General features: G+C 37.9%; 2 protein-coding genes across 3 annotated transcripts; both read right to left on the reverse strand.

The window, feature by feature from the left end:
- Positions 1–1,703: 1,703 nt before the first annotated feature.
- LOC111914240 (uncharacterized) lies at positions 1,704–9,021 on the reverse strand. Of its 2 annotated transcripts, XR_008225352.1 has the most exons (9): positions 8,512–9,021; positions 8,150–8,209; positions 7,866–8,063; positions 7,631–7,780; positions 7,406–7,561; positions 7,189–7,341; positions 6,934–7,119; positions 2,623–6,849; positions 1,704–1,917 (listed from the first exon to the last, which is right to left on the reverse strand). XR_008225352.1 is itself a non-coding variant. In XM_052766048.1 (8 exons), exons 1-8 carry the CDS (start codon positions 8,845–8,847, stop codon positions 2,869–2,871), a joined length of 5,220 nt encoding a protein of 1,739 aa, XP_052622008.1. In that variant the 5' UTR covers positions 8,848–9,021; the 3' UTR covers positions 1,704–2,868. The 2 variants fall into 2 exon arrangements, 1 of the variants encoding a protein (XP_052622008.1); XM_052766048.1 differs by having other exon boundaries at positions 1,704–6,849.
- A 499-nt stretch (positions 9,022–9,520) lies between these two features.
- On the reverse strand, positions 9,521–11,535 carry LOC111914270 (FK506-binding protein 4). Its single transcript, XM_023910046.2, has 6 exons — positions 11,069–11,535; positions 10,923–10,976; positions 10,767–10,820; positions 10,339–10,476; positions 10,021–10,091; positions 9,521–9,936 (listed from the first exon to the last, which is right to left on the reverse strand). Exons 1-6 carry the CDS (start codon positions 11,426–11,428, stop codon positions 9,633–9,635), a joined length of 981 nt encoding a protein of 326 aa, XP_023765814.1. The 5' UTR covers positions 11,429–11,535; the 3' UTR covers positions 9,521–9,632.
- Positions 11,536–17,297: the final 5,762 nt, after the last annotated feature.

Below are 17,297 nucleotides of genomic sequence, written 5' to 3' on the forward strand. Positions count from 1 at the left end.
AGTTCATATACTACCTAATCCCAAAAGAAGGCCCAACTTGAAGCCCAAACATAATTAGGGGTTTTCACATAAAATGACGATTAGGGTTAAGTGTTCTTACTTAACTCATTAAGGACTTAATTCATTAAGTCCATCACCCCACTAGGCCAAACATACAATGTAATTGGGCATAAGTCATAACATTAATCCAATGGTCCAAAACATGGGTCCCGACAATCCAAAACTTAACATCTCCAAAATTAGGGTTTTCTAAACCCTAATTAGGGTTTCCAACCCAATCACAAGCCAATTAGACCAAGGGTTAAGTTTTTACATTAATTAATGTCTAATAAGTCGGGTACCACCCATTACCACCTCGGGTAGTGGTGGTTGGTGGTGGTTCACGATGGTGGTGGTGGTGGATTTTTCTTTTGATTTTCCGGCCAAAAAAGTACATTATACAACATATTATCTAAAAGGAAAACATACACAATATAGCACACACACACACACAACCACCCTTGTGGCGGCAGGCGGTGGCCGGAGTTGATAGCCACCACCTCATGGTGGTGGTGGTGGTTCTCTTTTGATTCCTGATCACGCAACACACACTCCGGCACACACACACACACACACATTTAACGCAGTACAACAGGAGCATACACACCCGGATTGTAAAACACGAACTTAGCCACTCCTGGTGCATCCGGCGGACCGAGCAACTAGCAGCAACACGAAAACCGCTTGGAGCGGAGGCGGCGACAACGGCTTGTTACCAGAATGAGATGGAGAAGAGAAAAGGTGTTGAGGTTCCTTCCGAGTGCAGCAGCAGCAGAAAAGAACGTCCGCCGACTCGCGGTCCTGGTCGTCGTCGACAACGAGAAGTACGACGTGCAAGACGACAGCTCACAATGGCGGTGAGGCGTCGACTGATATCGGTGGTCAATGGAACAATAACACGCGAAGTCCACCACTCCGTCTTGAGCTATCCCGACGTTGGGGAAGAATGAAGGTCAACGACAATTCCCTTGGTGGGCTTGTTGATCGGGAAAAAAAAATGAGAACAAACCATGGTGGTGGCTGGGAGGTCACAAGTGGTGGCTAACTCCTAATGTTAGGGTTAAGGTTAACATGGCGAGTCAGGTCACAAGTGGTGGCTAACTCCTAATGTTAGGGTTAAGGTTAACATGGGCGAGTAAGGTGACGGGTTTTAACCCATCTTAGTTTGAGTTTCTTAATGTTTTGACACTTCAGGCCCCTCCCTCCTCAATTCTTTTCAATCCAAGTCCATATTTTACTCTTTATCCCCTGCTTTCAAAAATCTATTCAAGTTAAATCCAATAATTACCAAACAACCCTCAGCCTTCAGAATTCTTTACAAAATAAATCTTGGAATTACACTTTTAACCCCCAAAAGTCCAAATTATATCATTCAACTCCCCGAACCAACACCCTGCAAAATTATTATGAATTTTAAGACTACTATAAGATAATATAAAATATAAATTTACATCTTGGGGTTCAGAGTTTATTATTTAATTACTTAATTTTAAATGGAATGTTACAATAGTAACCTTTATAAAATGTTAGATATTAGTATCTAGTAATACCTTTTATTAAAATATCATTGTGTTTAAAAATGATAAATAAAATAAAAGGTTTCTATTTCGAAAGAGGTTAACCACTGGACAAGATTCTTAGTCAATGGAAAGACAATGTGACAATAATTTAAAAATTGCTAGCCACTATAGATGATGTTATATAAATGAAAGACCAGTATATTTTGCATATGAGCGTAATCAAATGAGCTACTTGTATCGATGGATTATCTATCTATACAAGCGTAGCCTAGCCTAGCGTGCTATGCTAAAAAAAGTAAAAATATTGAGCTAATGAGGAAATGTCTCCTCAATGACCCTTCCTCATCTGACTTGGAACCTACATATGCAAAGTTATAAGTACACATGAAACAACTCCAATCAATAAATTCCTCAAAAGCCTCTTACAGCAACATAAGAATAAATTACATATCCATAAACATAAACCTACTGAATGCTCGGAATTCAGAATCCAAATTAAGATACAAGTTGAAAGTACGATACTATAATTTTGTGGATTAAAAAATTTAAAGTACAATGCTTTAAACGAAAAAAAAAAAATCATATAGAGGTAGAATGCAATAATATACAAAAGTAAATTCATCTTGCTATTTCTTGCAAACATTTGAGTGTACATTGTGCGACTAAAAGCACAATGCTTTCTTATATATATATATATATATATATATATATATATATATATATATATATATATATATATATATATATATTAAAGAAGGCCAAGCTTAGGAACAGTAAACTTGTTTGGGTTTTGGCAAATTTGGTCCACAACTTTACATATTTTCAATGGTAAAGATTTTTGCCACAAGAGTTTGTCATATTGGCAATTTGGTCCCTTAAAGTTTTTAATGGTTTAGACTTTTGCCACGCGAGTTTGTCATATTGATATTTTAAATATTTTCATATTTTGTCCCCATTTTGACAGTTTCAGTCCCTAAACTCATTTATTTGACAATTTTGGAGCTTCTGGTCAATGATTATCAATATCATTGTTTGAGTATTTATGATTTAAAAGGAAACTAACCGATATATTGTTGATCACGGAAGGAATACGAATACCTCTGTTCTAACTGCAAACAGCCAAATAATTAGTAGCATCCTACTTTCATTTCTTTCTATCAAGGCATTGTAATCTCAAGAATAAGCAAGGCATATTTCTTTCAATATAATTGCTAACACCAAGTTTTAAAATTTACACTTTACCTTTTGGTATCAAAAATGAATTTTAGTGAAAAAAAAAATGTTGCAACCACCAACCAACCTATACGCGTTAAGAAGAGGATTCCGCTTCCGTTTCCGGTTCCGGTTCTCCGGTGGATTCTCTCTTGGGAAGCGCGTCGTAGTCTACAAAATCAGGGTATCTAATCTTCATCTCCTCCTTAGGCTCCCAAGTCCGCCTTCTCCCATGAGTATGCTTCCATTTCACAAGCACAAGTTCAACATCTTTGTTCCCAAACTTTTTTGTCCTTGCTTCTAGAACACTTTCCGGGTCTTCAAATATTTTGTTGGAGGATTCCACTTTCAAGTCCGATACTGGGATGACCCCACACTCTTTCCCATCGTACTTTTTCAGAAAACTTACATGAAACGTGTCGTGTATTCCTTTCAGTTCCTCGGGTAAAGCCAGTTTACAGAATTGAGAGCCCACGGTTTTCAAGACTTTGAATGGCCCAATGTGGTTAGGAGACAATTTGGCTCCGGTTCGAAATCTCATTACACCTTTGAGAGGCGACACCTTTAACATGACCAGATCATCCAGTTTTAAATCGTAGGGTATTTGTTGCTTTTCTTCCGTTGCTTTCTTTCTCCTTCTCCTTTTCTTCTTTGCTTTTGCTAGTTTGCGAGCCAACAAAGACTTGTTTTTCCTCTTTTTTTTACTGGAGATTACATCATTGCCATAAACTTGGGGTATTTTGTTTTTGTTCCTGTTTATGACGTTCTCTTTCAATCTTAAAAGCCTCATCTTTCTAGCAAGTGCTGCTGGGTTAATGGGGGTTGGATGAATATCCACATTGGATGTTGGATCATTAGGGAGAGAGGAGGAGGAGTTGTTCTTGTCCTTGTTTTTCTGTTTCAACCTCATAATCCGAAACCTTCTAGCAAGTGCTGCTGCATTCACATTGGGTCTTGCATGATTAAGGGAAGGGAAAGAGGAGGAGGAACTGTTGTCCTTGTTTTTCTGTTTCAACTTCATAAGGCGATACCTTCTAGCACATGCTGCTGCTGCTCTTCTGAGACTTGGATCATTATGGAAAAAGTAGGAGATGTTGATGTTGTTGTTGTCCTTGTTTTTCTCTTTCAACTTCATAATCCGATACCTTCTGGCATCTGCTGCTGCTGCTCTTCTGAGGATTGGATCATGAGACCAAATGTGGTTGTCATGAGTTTTGCCAGGTGGATCCATCTGATTGGAGGAACTCACTCCCACCACATTCCCTTTCTTGGGATCTGCCATAGACTTTTCACAATGCTGCTGTGATGATGAAGGTGCTGCTGCTGCTGCTGCTGGAGGTGATGATGGTGCTGCTGCTGCTGGTGGAGGTGATGATGGTGCTGCTACTGGTGGAGGTGATGATGATGGTGGTGGTGGTGGTGGTGGTGGTGGTGGTGGTGGTGGTGGTGCTGGTGCTGGTGCTGGTGGGGGTAAAGATTTTGATGGTGCTGGTGCTGGTGCTGGTGCTGGGGGTAAAGATTTTGATGTTGATGGTGTTTGTGGAGGGCCGTGGTGGGGTAAAAACTTCAACATGGTAATTCTCCTACTGGTGCGAGTGAGCACTTTTCCTTTTTTGGGTTCTACCATAGATTTTTGACTGTGCTGCTGTGGTGGTGGTGGTGGTGGTGGTGGATAGGGCGGCTTGGGAATAATTCTCCTATATCTTTGTTTGGGTTGTACCATAGATATTTGAGAGTGCTGCTGTGATGGCTGTAGTAATGGTTGTAGTGGTGATTGTGGTGACAATGATGGTGGCAGTGGTGGGGGTAAAGATTTTGATGGTGGTGGTGCTGCTGCTGGGTGTGGAGGTGGTGGTGGAGGGCTGTTGTGGTGGGGTAAAAATTGCAACATGGTAAATCTCCTACTGGTGCTAGGGAACACTTTCCCTTTTTTGGGTTGTACCATAGATTTTTGACAGTGCTGCTGTGATGGCTGTAGTGATGGTTGTAGTGGTGGTTGTGGTGACAATGATGGTGGCAGTGGTGGGGGTAAAGATTTTGATGGTGGGCATGATGATGATGGTGGGGGTGGAAGTGAAGGTGGGAGTGGGAATAAAGATGTTGATGGCAGCGGCTGTGGTGGTGGTGAGGGTAAAGATGTTGATGGTGGTGATGGGGGTGGGAGTGGGGGTAAAGATGTTGATGGTGGCGGTGGTGGTGGGAGTAAAGATGTTGATAGTGGTGATGGGGGTGGGAGTGGGGGTAAAGAGGTTGATGGCGGCGGTGGTGGTGGTGGGGGTGGGAGTAAAGATGTTGATAGCAGCGGTGGTGGTGGGAGTGGGAGTAAAGATGTTGATGGCGGCGGTGGTGGGAGTGGGGGTAAAGATGTTGATGGTGGCGGTGGTGGGAGTCGGGGTAAAGATGTTGATGGCGGCGGCGGTGGTGGTGGTGGTGGTGTTGGGTGTGGGGGTAAAGATTTTGATGGTAGTGTTGGGTGTTTGGGTAAAGATGTTGATGGTGGTGGTAGGGGTAGGGGTAGGGGTGGGGGTGGGAATAAAGATTTTGATGGCGGTGGCGGTGATGATGATGGTTGTGGTGGTGTTGGGTGTGTGGGTAAAGATTTTGATGGTGGTGTTGGGTGTGGGGGTAAAGATGTTGATGGAGGTGGGGAAGGCCTTATAATTCTGTAACTGGAGCCTTTGTTGGGATGCAGCATAGATTGTTTACGATTCTTCTTTTCTGGTTCTAGCCATGGCAGTGGCACTATTGTTGGTGGTTGTGGTGGTGGAGAGGCAGGCCTTGTAATTTTTTTATTGGAGCGAGTCAGTTGCACCACTTTGCCTTTGCCTTTGCCTTTGCCTTTATTGGGATGCAGCATAGATTGTTTACGCTTCTTCTTTTCTGGTAGTAGCCATGGCAGTGGCACTAGTGTTGGTAGTTGTGGTGGTGGAGGGGCGGGCCTTGTATTTTTGTTAGTCAGTTGCACCACTTCGCCTTTGCCTTTGTTGGGATGCAGCATAGATTGTTTACGATTCTTCTGTACTGGCGGTGGCAGTGGTGTTGGTGGTGGTGGAGGGGCAGACCAAGGCCTCGCCTCTACCGGGGCGTACCAGGTTGGGATGTACAATAAATAGTTGGGCTGTTCCATAGATTGTGGTGGTGCTGGTGGCGGCCGTGGAGGGGCAGAGCTGGTACTTCTGTTACACGCACAAGTCGGTGCCTCCGCTTTGTCATTGTTGGGATCTACTGGTGGTGGTGGTGGCGGTGGTGGAGGGGCAAACTTGAATCTTTTCCGATGATATTGTAGTTGATAACGATTTGGTTTTACAGAATTAATGTTGCCAGCTGGATCACCAACACCACCACCACCACTGTTACTGGAGTGAGTCGCTGCCACTGCTTTGCCATTGTTGGGATCTAGTGTAGAGTGTTGACAAGGCTGCTGTAATTGTTGTTGTGGTGGTGGAGGGGCAGAGTTGGTAATTTGTTGATGATAGCGATTGACTTTTACAAAATGAATCTTGCCACGTGGATCAACCATATTCACAAAACTAGATCTACCATTACCACCAAGGTTACTCATAGTGGACTGTGTCACCGCCAACATTTTGCTGTTCTTGGAACCTGCCATGGATGATGATGGTGGTGGTGGTGGTGGTGGTGGTGGTGGAGGGGCAGGCCTGGTGATATGTTGTTGATCACGAGTTTTTACATAGTGAACATGGACAAGTGGATCAACAACATTAGCAGAACCAGATCTACCAACAATGTTACCATTACTGGAGCAAGTGATTGCCACCACTTTGCCATTGTTGGGATTTACCCAAAATTTTTGAAAATGCTGTTGTGATTGTTGTTGTTGTTGTGGTGGTGGTGGTGGTGGTGGACGAGGTGGTCGCGTAGATGGTGGTGGTGGTGGACGTGGTCGTGGTGGTCGCATAGATGGTGGTGGTGGTGGTGGAATGACCTCTTGTCTTTTTGCTTTCGCCTTAAGTACTTTTGCTTTCAACTCCTGTTTTTTTGTTGGTGGGGGTGGTGGTGGAGGGGGTGGTGGTGGTGGTGGTGGTGGTGGAGGGGCATCCATCTTTCTCTTTTCTATCTGCAATTAATTAAAGAGATTTTGATCAAATAATTCAATAAGAATCAGAACAAATTGGATTTCATCAAATAAATTGAATATTACCTCTTGTCTTTTTGCTTTCACTTCAAGTATTTTTGCATCCAACCCCAGACTTTGACCTCGTTTTTTTGCTTTCAACTCCAGTCCTTTTGCTGCTGCTGCTGCTGCTGGTGGGGGTGGTGGGGGTGGGGGTGGTGGTGGTGGAGGTGGAGGTGGAGGTGGAGGGGCATCCATTTTTCTCTTTTCTATCTGTAATTAATTAAAGAAATTTTAATTAAATAATTCAATAAAAATTAGAGCAAACAAATTGAAGATTACCTCTTGTCTTTTTGCTTTCACCTCCAATATTTTTGCATCTAACCCCAAATTTTGACCTCGTTTGTTTGCTTTCAACTCTAATCGTTTTGCTGTTGGAGATGGTGGTGGGGGTGGGGGTGGTGGTGGAGGGGCATCCATTTTTCTCTTCTCTACCTGCAATTAATTAAAGAAATTTTAATTAAATATTTCAATAAAGATCAGAACAAATAAATATTACCTCTTGTCTTTTAGATTTCACCTCCAGTATTTTTGCATCCAATCCCAGATTTTGAGCTCGTTTTTTTGCTTTCAAGTCCACTCTTTTTGCTGGTGGGGATGGTGGTGGTGGTGGTGGTGGTGGAGGTGGAGGGGCATCCATTTTTCTCTTTTCTATCTGCAATTAGTTAAAGATATTTTATTTAAATAATACAATAACACTAAGAACATATAAATTGAAGATTACCTCCTGTCTTTTTGCTTTCACTTCCAGTATTTTTGCATCCAATCCTAGACTTTGACCTTGTTTTTTTGCTTTCAACTCCTGTCTTTTTGCTGGTGGGGATGGTGGTGGTGGTGGTGGTGGTGGAGGGGCATCCATTTTTCTCTTTTCTATCTGCAATTGATTATAGTTAATAGATATTTAATAAGTCAATAAGAATCAGAACAAATGGGATTTGATCAAATTAATTGAAGATTACCTTTTGTCTTTTTGTTTTCACCTCCAGTATTTTTGCATCCAACCCCAGATTTTTAGCTGGTTTTTTTGCTTTCAACACCAGTCTTTTTGCTTCTAACTGCAGATTTTGAGCTCTACGTTTTTCATGTAGGGTATCCGTGGCTCTTATTTTCTGACGTTTCATCGTTCTTATTTTTCTACTATCCATGGCTTCTATTTTCTGTTTAATCAATTCATTAAATCAGATTTAGGGGAAAAGGATTTTAAGAAGAAAGTCAAATTCAAAGTTATGAGACTATTGCATACCCTCCTTGCCATGATTTCTTTTTGCATTTCATTGTATCTCTGAATCAAATCATCTGTTGCCTGTATATATATATATATATATATATATATGAATAAAGTTTAAAGAAGGGGAATTAAGTGAAACTAGGGTAAAAAAATTAGAAAGATCATAAAAATCGATAATGATTTAGATGTTAGGTTTTCAATCGAACACAATCCCCAATTTTCAATGTTATCGTTGAAGACTTGTATGAATTACAACAATTCGATCACAACAACTAAGAAATAAGAAAAGAACTTGAAAAACCTATGATAATCAGTAAGAACCCTAACAGAGTCATCGAATTATTTATGGAAATTGAAGTAAACATCGCAACAAGTACCTTTCTCTTTGATAATTTCTTCGAAGATGACTGTTGTTTAGGGCTCTCAGAAGCACCGTCGTTTCCAGTACCACTGCGTAATAAACAAAGCGTCGTTGAAGGCCCTTCATCATCATCTTCCACCGCCCTTACTTCCTCCGGTGACGCTTTCGATATCGAAGCCATCACAGATCTTTTCTTCTTCCGATCCCAGGTAAAAGTGGATTTACTTATCAACTCCGATTGCTCAACTACGTCCGGTAGATTGAGCAAAATATCCGCAATTTCACCCTCATCTTCCTTCGCAATTCTACTCCTACCACCACCGCCTCTGCCACCCTTTCTACGCCGTTTCATATCCGCTTTACAGCAAGTGCATCAATTCCGTTAATCAGAGAAAATGATGGAACTATGAAGATCAAAGTGTATTAGATACGAGATTTTGAAAGAAAGATTGGTGAACGAAGGAGATGAGACAGAGATGAGTTGTCGTTGATAGAAAAATAAGGGAAAATAAAATGTGGGTAAAGAAAAAAAAAAAGGAAGAATTGGAGAAAGACTAGCTATGCCACGTGTCAGTATACGGCGCATTTTAGGGTTTATACGAGTGTGATTTATATTGAATCGAAAACTTTTACAAGTCATAATAGTAATTTTTATATTTTATATTTATTAACTTTGATTTGATTTTGATTTAAAAAGTTTCATTCAAAAAATATATATATACTATGAACACGTGTCAAATTCCTGTAGCAAGAGCCTTTTTTTTTCAACCGTTGGATTTCTTCTAGATCGGACGCTCCACAGGTTACACGCGTTATTCTCTTGTTTCCCCTATTCTTCCACATGTCTCCTGCTCCTTGAAGTATACATCTTATATTTCTTCTTCATAGTTTATAGAAATCGATTACAGTGTGATTTTAGGGTTTAAAGTTTTTGAAACCCTAATTCCCTGAATATTTCTTCTACCCAATTAAGTTATTCAAAATTATTTGTTAAAACAGGACAAGTATATTTTGCGATTTAGAAAAGCTAATAACAATTGTATCAAATTCATTCACCAAATACAACTCCAACTAAAAACAATTGTCACTACAATACAAAGGTCCAGAATTTTAACCAAAATACTAAAAAACCCAAAATCAAGCCACTTTTGGTTTCTTGATCTTTCTACTTATAACAAAATCATCATCAGATTCATTATCACTGTCTTCCAAAATCTTTCTTTTCTTTGGTTGCAGCGATGAAGATTTAGATGAATCAATTTTTTTCTTCTTTTCAGTTGAAATAGTCTTTTTCTTAATCGATACAGACGAATCACTTTTCTTCTTAACAGTGACTACTGTTGTCATTGGTGCCCCAAGTTTTAGCTGTTGAGCTTTCTTCTGTTTCTTCTCAAATAACTTCTTGGCCACATCTTTTGGTAGCAACCCAGTTTCCATCATCCTACAAATGCAATTTGGTTACAAGTTTTTTTACCTTTTGTCAAATACCCAAAATACCCTTTAGGAGATTAAGCCCAATACTTACCAAAATGCAGCCATTTCGCTAGTAGGTATTTGTTCGTACAAGCTTTCATAGAAAATCCTTAATGGATCTCTCTAAATAAATTCATAACAAAAAAAACTCATAAATTTCATAAAATAACAAAGGCATTTACGTCTTTTTCACAGACAAGAGGTTGAGAGTGAGTCAACATCCCACTTTTTTGTATGGGACAAAACAAAAGGTTGCATTTTTTTATCTTGTCGACATAGTCATAGTATTGTGTGGGACAAACACAGTACAATCTGTTATGTTCTGTCTTGTCCTGTATTCGCAGATGATTTGTAGAAAAGTTATGTATACCTCTTCGGGTGGGTCCCGCTTTTGACCAGGCATTTCATACACCTTCTTTTCCTTCTTCTTAACATCTTCTCCGTTGCCACTCTTTCTCTTTTCTTCTTTCTTCTTCCCATTTTTCTCACTTGAATTTACCACTTTTTTCTTAATTCAATATAAGTAAAATTAATCATTTAAAGAATATAAATATTATGCAAAACAATACAATGCTTGAAGCAATGGGTGGCTACAAATTTGTGTCAATTGAATATCAATTTGTGAATTAACATTATGATCTTCATAAACTATCAAGAAACTAGTGATTTTGATCGGACTGTTTACAAAAGTTAAACGATATTATATATCAGTTTTTATATGTTTTGATGTTGAATCCCACTTGAAAAGTACAAATGTGCCAAATTTTACAAAAAAGTTTAAGAATTTATACCACAAACCTTATCAGAATTTCCAGTTTTTTCCTTCTTGACTTCACTGTTTGGTGTCTTCTTCTGCATCAAAATACGAAATTTCAAAAACAAAGATCATTCATTGCCAGAAGAAAAACAAAACCCATATAAGGAAAATAGTTTAAATTAAAATGTATCACAAACCGTATTAGCATTTCCAGCTTCCTCCTTCTTCACCTTGTTGATGGGTGTCTTCTTCTGTATGAGAAATCGAAGCATTAAGCAACCATAAACAAGAAAAACCCTAGAAAAGAAAGTTGAAAAAAGATAAAGATAAATGAATCGCCAACCGTTTCAGCACTTCCAGTTACTTCTTTCTTGGGTTTATCATTGTTAGGTGTTTTTTTCTTGGGCGTGAAATCGTCATCAGATTGTTCTTCTTTCTTCACTTTCGACTCTGATTTCTTTAACTTGGCATCCTTGAGAGAAAGCGACTTGGTTGAGTTAGGTTTTTTAGGCTTGTTTTTAAGGATTGAGCTGAGGGATTTCTCGTCATTGTCATCGTCGTCTACTTCATTCTTTAGAGAAGGTAATTTGGCGATGCCGTTGGGTTTTTTGTTCTTGTTTTTAAGGAGTGAACTGAGGGATTTTTCGTCATTTTCATCGTCGTCTACTTCACTCTTGACAGGTTTTGCATCTTCAGAAGACATTTCTGTTCTTGGGTATGTGTGGGGAATACAGAATTGAGAGGAAGGCCGAGGGTTTTGGGGGAATTTGGGAAGCAGAAAGATTGAAATTTTTGGGAAGAAAAGGGGGAAAACTAAAAAGGATGCGATACGTTGCAATTTGGAATATGGGCTAAAAATGTGCTAATAGATCATGGCCCGATTACTAGTTGAAGAAGCCATAAATTCGTACTTATGGGCTTATGGTTAAATTCACGATTAAAAGATACACATTTTCCAGCAAGGAACTAGGGTATAGAACAATTTTTTTTATTTATTATTTCTTAATCAATTTTTATATTCTAATAAATAAATATTTTTTTTTACACTTGTCACACTCTCATTCAATTTGTCAAATATCATTTTGTGGTTATGTTGAATTAATTTTTTTCCACGTGTCATTTTATGAGTTTTGTATTTTATTAAATTTCATATAATATTTTAATGTAATGATTGCAATAAATATAGTAATAAATAAATATCAATTTCATTAATGAACTTATCTTTTAATTTTAAAATTCCTAAAAGATAATTTTAAATTATTTGTTTAAATTTAAAAGATAAAAAAAATATTTTCATTATAATAATTGATTATTTTTTTTATTTTCTTATAAATTCAAAGTTTTCAAATATTTTGTCTTTTATAATTAATTTTTTTTAATTTAACACATGTATTCTTACATGGGTCTCATAACTAGTAAGATAATATGAAACAATAATTAAAAATGATGGGTGAAGCAACTTGATGGCTCATCAGTAGGGGTGCAAACGAGTCAAGCTACTCGCGAGCTACTCGGGATCGGCTTGTTAAAAGCTCAACTTGAAACCGGTTTTAAACGAGCCTGAGCCGAGCTCGAGCTTAATATTAAACTCGTTTACTAAACGAGCTCGAGCTCGAGCCTATGTCACTAAGCTCGATTAGGCTCGCGAGCCTAAACGAGCCTTTATATAATATAATTTATTATTATTTTCATATATAAAATAAAAACATATTTGGGAAATTATGGATTTCGGGTATTAGTAAATGAGCTTCTTAACGAGCTTGAATCGAGCTTAAGTTTATTTAGGCACATCAAACGAAAAACGAGCCGAGCTCGAGCCTGATCTGAGCTTTTATAATTCTTTACGAGCTCGAGCCGAGCTCGGTAAAAGAAAGCTCGAATCGAGCCGAGCTCGAGCTCGAGCCTCGTATAACTTAAACGAGCCCGAGCCGAGCCCAACCAGGCTCGGCTCGTTTGCACCCCTACTCATCAGCTCATGGCTGATGGTTGATCCCATATTGATGGGGTGAAACGAGGGTTGTTTAAAACCAAATATCAGAAACTACTTTTCGAGGTGAGTTTCCTTTCAGTAGGAACGGGTCTAAGGCACCAAGGTTGGTCCGTATAGACGATATGATAGTATCGGAGTGTGGGCAGAGCCCGTATCTCATAGTTGAGTTTGATGATGATATATGCTAGTGTGGTAGAATTGTTTATACTCGTTGCCTGTGTGATACTTGTATGTTTTGGTTTAGTAGCTGAGTGTGGGCGAGGCCCGTATATCCCAGATAGCAGAGTGTGGGTGAGGCTCGTATCTCCCAGATAGCGGAGTGTGGGCGAGGCCCGTATCTCCCAGCTAGCGAAGCGTGGGCGAGGACTGTATCTCCATGAGTGTGGGCGACGCCCGTATCTCCTAGCTGTTCATTATATGATTGTATGGTATATGGTATGATTGGTGAACTCACTAAGCTTCATGCTTACGGTTTTTAGTTTTGGTTTCAGATACCTCTTCAGCGAAGGGGAAGGAGCTGGCGCGGTAACGGCACATCATACACACACACTTTGGTTTTCCGCATTATGAGATGTTCTGGGATTGTACTCTGACATTATTGTTATTTTCATGTTTTGGGTTTTCAGACACGAGATATGTTTATGAAATGATATGATCGGATGATGTTTTACTACAAATATTTTACAAGCTACTTAATTTAAATGAAATTTTTGGGCGTGAAAAATTGGGTCGTTACATGATTAATTTTGTAATCATAGTTCCCACGAGTTACAAACTAATATTAAAACACACACACACACAATGATTATCACGCCATACTCTTTTATTGTTCAATTTTTTTTTACTATATTCCATTTTGATGCAACAAAAAAAAGATATTTAAACAATAACTAAATAAATGTTGTCTAAAAGTAAAATCAAAAGAAGATAGTATTTAATGCCATTAATCGTATTGTCCATTTTAAAATAATAAACAAAATAAAGTTTTTTTTCGGATTTTCAGATATCCAAAATATCCGGAAATTTCTGAATTCAATATTCGTATCTGAATCCTAAAAAAATTACATTTGAATTTTCAGATACCCGAAATTTTGGATATTTTCGAATTGGATTTTCGGATTCAGATGTTTTTGAACGCCCCTATGTGAAGCAACATAGCAACATGGGTTTATGAACAAAATGGGAACTAGCGAAGCTAAGAGAGGAATCCATTTTAGGGCGTTAGCCTGCTTGTAGACCAACATAAGTCAAATTTGAAACTAATCTCGGGCTGGATTGAGATCGACGTTTCGATAAAAAGGGAGATTACACTTGGGTTGATGATCTAGACCAAATTTGGACTTTTGGGTTGGGTCCAGTTTAGTCCTTAGACTTTTTTTTGGGATTGGAATGAGACTGGTGTAACATCTGATTTTCAAGGATTTTCATTTTAGCCCTTGGCCTAATTAAAATTTGCATATTTGGCCCTTTATGTCAAAAATCTTGCACTTCAGCCCGTACGTTAGGCGTACGTGAGGTACGCGTAGCATACATGTTCGAGACATGGAATCGCGGGATGCAAGATAGTACGTGGGGTGTACTAGCTCAGCTCCTAAACCTTAAATTTAAGGTTTTGCCCCATATTTAATCCACCTTATGCCTCCCTTGGACATTTCTTATCAGCCTCCACTCCTTACAAACCCTAATCTCGAGCCTAAGCCTTGTATGTGAAGATTTTGAAGCTTGTTAGTGATTTTGGTGCTCCCTTGTTGAAGAAGAAGACTATTGAAGAAGGTGGTGTTGCTTGCAAGCTTGTGGATCAAGAAACTACCTCACCTTGTGCATCTTTTGAAGGTATAAACTTTATACCTTGATTAGATCTATTAAATGGGTTTTTATTAGCTTTTTGTCCCAAAGCTTGGACCTTTGTGAGTATGTGTTACTCCAGAGTATTTTGGCTGTCCTTTTAGATGTATTAGAGTGCTTAGATTCATAAAAATGGTTGCTTGATGGTCCCTTTCCAGCCATGCAAGAGTTTGGTGGTGTTGAGTATGGATTAAGTTAGAGTTTTAAGGTTTAAGCTCTTTCCAGCCATGCAATGGCTTAAACTTATGGACTTTATGGATTAAGATGTTCTATGGAGGTCAGATCTATGTTTTGATTGCAAGTCTTAATGATTAAGATGTATGGGAGTGGCTTTTAGGACCAGACGATGTATGTCCAACATATTACCGGCAACACACATTGTAGCCAGACCTGACCCCCACTCACCAGATCCTTCGAGTACACCGTGTGTAAGGGGAGTGTACGCCCAACGTATACGTTGGGCAGTTGACTTTTGCTAACTTTTGATTTTTGGTCAATATTTAGGGTTTTGGACCATGAAAGGGGCAAAAAAGTATTTTTGCCATTAAGGGGCGTAACTTTGGGATTTGGACTTGTGAGTTGAGTTATGGACCTTAATTATTAATCAGGGTTAATTATTGTGTTAATAGGCGGAGTCTAGTTCTGGCAGTTCGGGTGCGTATCTATTATCAATATCAAGTGAGTCTCCTCACTTATTCTTACTTGTGTGGTAGAATAGTTGTATTTGTGATGACTAGCTGGGTCTAACTATTATTATTATTGTGCTATGTTGTTTATGTGTGTGAGACTGCGGGAAGTTTCGAAGGTTGCTGATAATCCACAGAGCGTGTTGTTTGCCAAGTGGGACTGCTGATAGTTCCCAAGGTTGCTGATAACCATAATTGTTTATTTGTGTTGTGATGTATGTGGTATATTAGGGAACTCACTAAGATTCGTGCTTACAGTTGTTGATTATATGTGTTTCAGGTACTTCTGAGGATCGCGAGAAGGCGAAGGTCTGATTGTACACACTTGCTAAGAGATTTGTTATTGGACATTTTGTGGCACTCCGATATTTTGTGATGATGATTTGTATTTTGCACTTATGTTTTTCCGATGATTTGGTTTATGAACAATATTTTAATTAGTTTAAAAATGAAAATTTTTGTTTGAAATTTGAGGTGTTACAACCGGTTTATTTTCTGGGTCTATTCCATATACATATTTGGTTTTTTTATATGTTTTTGGTGCACGATTAGCTTTAAACTCTTTTTTTTTTAATGTTTAAAAAAATTCAATGTTAACAACTATTTCAAACCTATCATCTTTAGTGACATCTCTATTGAGTCTCGTAATACTTAATAATTTTCTTTAGATGTTATGTATAATTATTTTGCATCTAAAACATAAGGTTTATCTACTCTATATATTCTTATCCAAAATGTTGTTTTTGTAAATACTCTCTCTGGAATTGATATGCTAAAATCTTACTTGTTCATAATAAAGGAAAAAAAATTACTAAGAAACAAGATGCAAAACTTATGTCTCAAGATACATGACGTGTGTTATCATGTTGGAATCAACTCAAAGGATCTCATGAAACAATAAGGGATATGAAAACAACTCGATTATTATGTACACATGCATTACAAGAAGAAATGGCATCTTATAAACCACATGTTAAAGTTGAAGTTGTCATTGGGCTCCTTGATCACCCATATATGCAAATAAATATACAAGTATTTCTCATGCAAGAGAATTTTATGATGACCAGAGACTCGCCAAAGTTGTTAGGGTTGATGGGTTTGTCACCATAGGTGCAAAACAAGACCTAAAAACTGGTTAGACCTAAGGCATACTTATCATATATTTTTTCAAAATTCATTTCTAAGCCTTATAGATTAAGTCTAAGCAATACTTTAAATACCTAGTTCACTTAAACCAAAGCTCTAATACTAACTGAAACACTACTTATATAAGTATATTTTAAAATATTTTAAAAAATGAAATAAATCATTTAAAAAAACATTTTTGGAAATAAGGTACCAAACATTTAAGTCTTTAACAATTTAAAGTTTAGACTTTAGAATCATAACAAAGTATATGATGGTGTAATAGACAAAGATAAATTAAATGTTATCTTATACATCAAAAGAAAATGTCTTATAAATGTCATCATTCTCTTTAACCTTCTATCTTCAACTACAACTCTTAATATGAATACATGCAAAATAATATGTAGATTTGGAAACCTAATCAGTGTTATCGAGATTAAACATTAGTCAAGTATATGGATGTTTAGTAAGTCCACATAGAATGGAAACCCTCTAAAAATTTATAAAGTGTAATGAACATTCAATATACGGGGAAAAACATTACATATATTTATAAATTGTTATAATCATTAATAAATCTCAATAAACACCAAAGAAAAAAAAAGGTATGGACAATTGCAATGCATGATATGGATCTAAAACATAAAAATCGAAGTCATATCAATTCCAAAAACATCTCACAGTTGATTGGTAAATAGAGTATGTGTAAACGTAGCATAAAGCACACAAAACACTCCAGATGCTCAATTCAAACTATGTATCATTAAGCCATCACAAATATACCATACATAATGCACATTAGTATTATCAAACTAGGCGTAACCTCGCGCGTTGCACAAGAATGCATTAAAGTGGTTAAAATAATTTTGGGAAAAAATAAAAATATGTTGAAATTTACATTTTTAATCATGTTTTGGGCATTA

The sequence above is a fragment of the Lactuca sativa genome, chromosome 8 (genome assembly GCF_002870075.4).
Source record: "Lactuca sativa cultivar Salinas chromosome 8, Lsat_Salinas_v11, whole genome shotgun sequence".
NCBI lineage: Eukaryota > Viridiplantae > Streptophyta > Magnoliopsida > Asterales > Asteraceae > Lactuca > Lactuca sativa.

What these genes read in the sequence shown, in the direction of transcription:
- LOC111914270 (XM_023910046.2), bottom strand. Translation starts at nt 11,428, where the DNA reads ATGTCTTCTGAAGATGCAAAACCTGTCAAGAGTGAAGTAGACGACGAT. An exon ending in TAACTGGAAGTGCTGAAACG is followed by an intron (nt 10,977 to 11,068) that starts GTTGGCGATTCA and finishes TTTCTCATACAG; the next exon opens with AAGAAGACACCCATCAACAA. An exon ending in AAACTGGAAATTCTGATAAG is followed by an intron (nt 10,477 to 10,766) that starts GTTTGTGGTATA and finishes TATTGAATTAAG; the next exon opens with AAAAAAGTGGTAAATTCAAG.
- LOC111914240 (XM_052766048.1), bottom strand. Translation starts at nt 8,847, where the DNA reads ATGAAACGGCGTAGAAAGGGTGGCAGAGGCGGTGGTGGTAGGAGTAGA. An exon ending in TGAAATCTAAAAGACAAGAG is followed by an intron (nt 7,342 to 7,405) that starts GTAATATTTATT and finishes AATTAATTGCAG; the next exon opens with GTAGAGAAGAGAAAAATGGA. An exon ending in TGAAAGCAAAAAGACAAGAG is followed by an intron (nt 7,120 to 7,188) that starts GTAATCTTCAAT and finishes AATTAATTACAG; the next exon opens with ATAGAAAAGAGAAAAATGGA.